General features: G+C 47.1%; 1 protein-coding gene across 5 annotated transcripts in view; it reads left to right on the plus strand.

Moving 5' to 3' along the window:
* Ddo (D-aspartate oxidase) overlaps nucleotides 1-5,256 on the plus strand; it is a 45,988-nt gene that overhangs the window by 15,883 nt on the left and 24,849 nt on the right. Inside the window, exons 5-6 of one of the 5 annotated variants that reach the window (XM_029542681.1) lie at nucleotides 459-594; nucleotides 1,812-2,578. The exons of 2 other annotated variants lie outside the window; for them this stretch is intronic. In XM_029542681.1, the coding sequence (XP_029398541.1) occupies nucleotides 459-594; nucleotides 1,812-1,820 (145 nt within the window). In that variant the 3' untranslated portion in view covers nucleotides 1,821-2,578. Of the gene's footprint in view, nucleotides 1-458; nucleotides 2,839-5,256 lie in introns of those variants that run through there. 2 more of the 5 variants (XM_021205415.1, XM_029542682.1) reach the window with 2 other exon arrangements.

Below are 5,256 nucleotides of genomic sequence, written 5' to 3' on the forward strand. Positions count from 1 at the left end.
AGGAGGAGCAGGAGGAAGAGGAGCAGGAGCAGGAGCAGGAGGAGGAGGAGCAGGGGGAGGAGCAGGAGCAGGAGGAGCAGGATCAGGAGCAGGAGGAGGAGGAGCAGGAGGAGGAGGAGGAGGAACAGGAGCAGGAGGAGGAGGAGCAGGAGCAGGAGCATCTGAACAAGGATTGCTTGGGTGTTTAAAGCACAGATCAATTTGGTATTTCTTTTGTATCTAGATAAAGGAACTCTGTGGAGTGTTAGAGGAACAAGACATGATTTTCTTTGTTTTGGATTTCCAAAGATTAACCATAAGAGTTTCCACTGGCCAAGCGAGGAGCCAGACTGTAATGTGATGCGGGTTAACGCTCAAAGCGCCCGAAAGCCTGTTGTTTCAGTCGCCCTTCATTTCTGGGAAGTTGGTGAGCGATGGCTAGGTGGCTACCAAGGCTCACTCCAGTCTCTCTTTCCCAGGATAAAGGGGAGTGGAGGTCTGCTACTCACCAGGAGAATAGAAGACCTGTGGGAGCTGCAGCCATCTTTTGATATCGTGGTCAATTGCTCAGGCCTGGGAAGCCGGCGACTTGTAGGAGACCCCATGATTTCCCCGGTAAGGGGCCAGGTGCTCCAGGCACGGGCCCCCTGGGTGAAGCATTTCATCCGAGATGGGAGCGGGTTGACTTACATTTACCCCGGCATGTCCTATGTAACCCTGGGAGGAACTAGAGAGAAAGGAGACTGGAATCTATCCCCAGATGCAGAACTTAGCAGAGAGATTTTTTCTCGATGCTGCGCTCTTGAGCCTTCCCTCCACAGAGCCTACGACATAAAAGAGAAAGTGGGGCTGAGGCCCAGCAGGCCAGGTGTACGGCTGCAGAAGGAGATCCTAGTCCGAGGGCAACAGACACTGCCTGTGGTCCACAACTACGGCCACGGGAGTGGGGGCATCTCTGTGCACTGGGGCTCTGCTCTGGAAGCCACCAGGCTGGTGATGGAATGTATCCATACCCTCAGGACCCCAGCTTCCTTGTCGAAGCTGTAGCTGACACCAAGTAACAGCAGCTAATCCAGGTGAAATGGGTCAAAGCACAATTTAAGGTCCATAACCGGGTCTTTTAACTTTCACACTGCTTGACCTTCTTTGTTTTCAAAATTAGAAATCACGCAATGAGTATCAGTAGACTTAGAAAGCTTGTCAGTAATGACACAGAACACAAAGCTCGGTTTTTGTCAAAATACGTGCTATTTAAAAATACTTGTTCTATAGGGTAAGATTTGGGGAGGATCGAATGCAAATTTATATGAATGATGTAAGCGATAGGGAGTTTGCATCTTTGGCTCAGAAGCACTTAAGCACATAAGAGAAGAATAGTGTGTGGGAAATATACTTGGCTCCCTGTCAGCCCTAGAGCTGTGCATGATCCCCTCAGGTCATAGAGCCAACCGAGGAAGTTATCATCCCACTAGATGGGACCACACAGGGTGGACCCCCTGTATTTAACTTCCTCACGCCAGCTGGTATTCATGGTAGCTGACAGAGGTGGAGTTGCCTACGAAGGCTGTGCCAGTTTTGGAGCAACTTCGTGTCTGTTTTGTTGTTTCTGGGACCAAACACCTAACAGAAACAACCTAAAGCATTGCTCATAGCTACAGCCCATTGCTCCAGGGAGGGCTTTGTAGAACAGAGCTGTTCAACTCACGTCGGCAAGAAAGCAGTGTGAACAGGTAGCAGGGCAGATGGGGTGAGATACAACGTCTAAGCACTCATTCCCAGTTGTCTACCCCCTGTCCCAACTCTCCTCCTATACCTCTACCATCTCCCAACAGTTCATTTAATTCTCAAGTCTGTCCGTGGACTGAGTCATCCACATCTAGAGACACCTTCAGCCCCACCCGAAGGGCGGGCTTTACGCCTGTCCTAAGCAATCCCCTACCTTGTCAAGCTGCCAGGAGGGATTTACCGAAGCAATCGTGGAGACTGCAAACTTCATTAACACAAAGGATCAAGAGCTGCTGACTGAGCAGTGAATGAGCACTGTTGAAGATTGAATCATCTATGCGACCAAAGAGCTAATTTGCTAATGGAGACGGAACAATAATTTTAAATGACACAAGTATTGGGGAGGAAGGGACTGTGTCTTGTGATAATGTAAGTTTGAGAATTGCTGAGTTGAATAATTTAACCTTGCTCTCTAACTTCGGTCTACTCAGAGCCTTTAACCTCCCCAGTTCATTGTGGATCCTTGGGAGAGTTTTTGGCCCAGGAGAAGAGTGTTCATTGAAGTAAGCAATCCTGGGGCAGGAATGTCATTAAATTTTGGAAAGAAGTACTTTTTGTTTGTTGAATAATAAAGTCTGTTTTGAACCTCCTAGGAGGTGTAGGATTGGCCATAAATATAAGGACAGGGCTGGAGAGACGGCTCAACAATTAAGACGGCTTGTTGCTCTTCCAGCTGACAAGAATTTGTTTCCTGGTGTCCATGAGGTGCTTACAACCTCCTATAACTACAGCTTCAGGGTTTCCAACACCCTCTTCTGGCCTTTGTAGGCACACACACACACACACACACACACACAGAGGAATTAAATAAATCTTTTAAAAAATATTTTAAAACTTATGGACAAGAAGCTTGTTTTTTCTTTTTTTGTTGAGGTTTTGTGTGTGATTTTGTTTGAAAAGAGCACTGAGCTGGAATTTCAGACCAAACAGTGTTTAATGGGGCTACAAAAATTCTAGTAAAATCAAGCAGGCCCATTTCTATTAATTTCCACCAGGGGGCGATGTTGTATCAATCTCAAATAAACCAGAGCATCTGAAAATTTAGAAATGACAAGAAATAAAATAAAATAAAAATAAAATAAGGAAGTGTGCGGTGTGTGTGAGTTTTTTCTCTTCTCTTCTCTTCTCTTCTCTTCTCTTCTCTTCTCTTCTCTTCTCTTCTCTTCTCTTCTCTTCTCTTCTCTTCTTTCTCCTTCTCTTCCTCCTCCTCCTCCTCCTCCTTACCCCTCCTCTTCCTCCTTGTTCTAGTCCTTCTTTTTCTTTTTGGTGTGGAGACTAGAGTCCCTATGGCCAAAATTCAACTATTCTGAACTCTGTTTAAAGTAGACAAGAAATGCATGTGTTTACATCGAGAACATGTGCATTGCATGGGAAATGTAGCATGAAAACTGGCACTTTCACATGACAAGGTAACCTTTTTAATGGTTACAAATAAACACAAAGGGTGTCACTTGGTACAGTGGGAGTCTTGTCCATCACAGGGCAAGTCACCTTTTCATGCAATATACTTGATCATGCTTCCCCGTCCCCTAGGCAACCCAGGCTCTCCTCGCTTCCCTATTCTCTCTCTCTCTCTCTCTCTCTCTCTCTCTCTCTCTCTCTCTCTCTCTCTCTCTCAAAAAAAAAAACACCCACAAGAACTCAAAAATGAAAAAAGTGTAAACCCCCCAAACCCTCAACAAGACCAATAAACAAACAAACAAAACAACCTCTCAAAAAATCTAAAACAAATGGACAAAAACAAAAAGTCCATTAAAAAAAACACTAAAGTAACCCAAGCAAAACTCCAAGCTACGGGATTCGTTGTGCATCGGCCAACTACGTACGCCTGGGCATGCCGTGGAGTGTGGTTGATGCGCAGAGTGTCACGCCAATGGAGAAAACTGACTTCCACTTTGCCATCAGGTGTTGACAGCACCTTGGGTAGGGGTGGGGACCTGGGTCTACAGCCCCTCAGTGCTGGGACCCCATGTGGCTCGAATGTGCTTTAAATGTCTCCTCATCCAGTTCTTGCGCCGTGTGGATGCCCAGCTTTGGCATTTTGCATCTCGAGTCTCCCACACTCCATGACCTCTCCCTGTTTGCTATTCTGGTTTAGCTTCACCCCATTTTATATCGTTAAAGCTCCACACTGTAGGACTGAAAGATCAGAGGCATACTGGCTACCTGCACCAGTTTCATTGTCACTAATTGCTGAAGGCTTCCTTGTTTTTTCTCAAAGGATATTAATTATGTTGGTCATGAGCTGCCCTTCTGGGCTGCATCTTAAGATCACATGGGGAGTTGAGGGTGGGGGTTGGGATGGGGGGTGGGGATGGATCCTGATGCTCAGCCTGGCTCTGTTACAGCAGAATCTCTAAGACAAGGGGTGGGGGAGCAGGAGGTGCAGCGGCATTAGTGTGTGTTTAGAGCTGTCCACGGGGCTCTGAGCCTTTCCCTCAGGGCTCCTGCTGATGCTATAAGCTTGCCTTCTGGGTCTCCCTTGCCACCATGTTGCAGAGCTGGGAGAGTGTGCTGACTTCAGCAGGTTCATCCTCATGCACTCTGGAGAAGGCGGCCTACGAGAATTAGTTATCTCCTGTAATGGTTCTCCAGAAACGCTGGAAATTACCTCAACAGCTGGAGGTTAGCTGCTGAAAGACAGCCACCTGTCTGAAAGATGAGAGATAGAGTAGACACGTGGACAACAGCCGGCGCACGTAAGACAACGGAGGTCTGAGCCGTGGCCTGCAGCCTTCTGTCCAGGAAACCATCCTCCAAGATACAGCACAGGAAAGCAGCCTGCTGCGTGTCAGACTTGCAGGGCTCCAATCCAGAAACCGAAGCAATCACTTCTGTAAGGATCCACACAAAATGGTCAGAGCATGATTGATAACCAAGATCTTCCTTAATTTTGTCTCTCCTTCTAAATTTGGATCAACCTAAGAAATCAAAATACGCACCACTATCCAGTGACCGTGGATGTCTTTCTTTGTCTTTCTTTGTGGGCCTGCTTGCCATTTCCCATGTGGAAGGTCTCCAATCAGCATCACTGATGCTTCCCCCTCTTCTATTCCAAAGCCTTCTAACTCCTCTGCCTTCTTTGAGTACCTGCCAAATGCAAGGGATTCAGGCCGACGCCCACACAAGCACTAAAGAACTAGCCCTCACTTTTCTTTTGGCTGGTATATTAGTCAACAGTCTTCAAAGAAATGAAAGCCAACATATATCTATATAGAGATTTATCATATGGGGCCACGTCAGATCATGTGATCACGGAGGCTGAGCAGATGTCTAGACAATCTCTGCAGATGATGGAACTCTCCACCTTCATCCAGTCCAGGCCTTAAGTCTGAGAACCAGGGCAGCTCCAGTCTGGGTCAGGAGAGAGCCCAGTTCTGGAAGAGATGAGATTCCCCCTCCCTTACCTTCCTTCCATGAGATAGCCTAGTTCTGGAAGAGATGAGATTCCTCCTCCCTTACCTTCCTTCCATGAGATAGCCCAGTTCTGGA

This window comes from Mus pahari, chromosome 9 (genome assembly GCF_900095145.1).
Source record: "Mus pahari chromosome 9, PAHARI_EIJ_v1.1, whole genome shotgun sequence".
NCBI classification, from domain to species: Eukaryota; Metazoa; Chordata; class Mammalia; order Rodentia; family Muridae; genus Mus; species Mus pahari.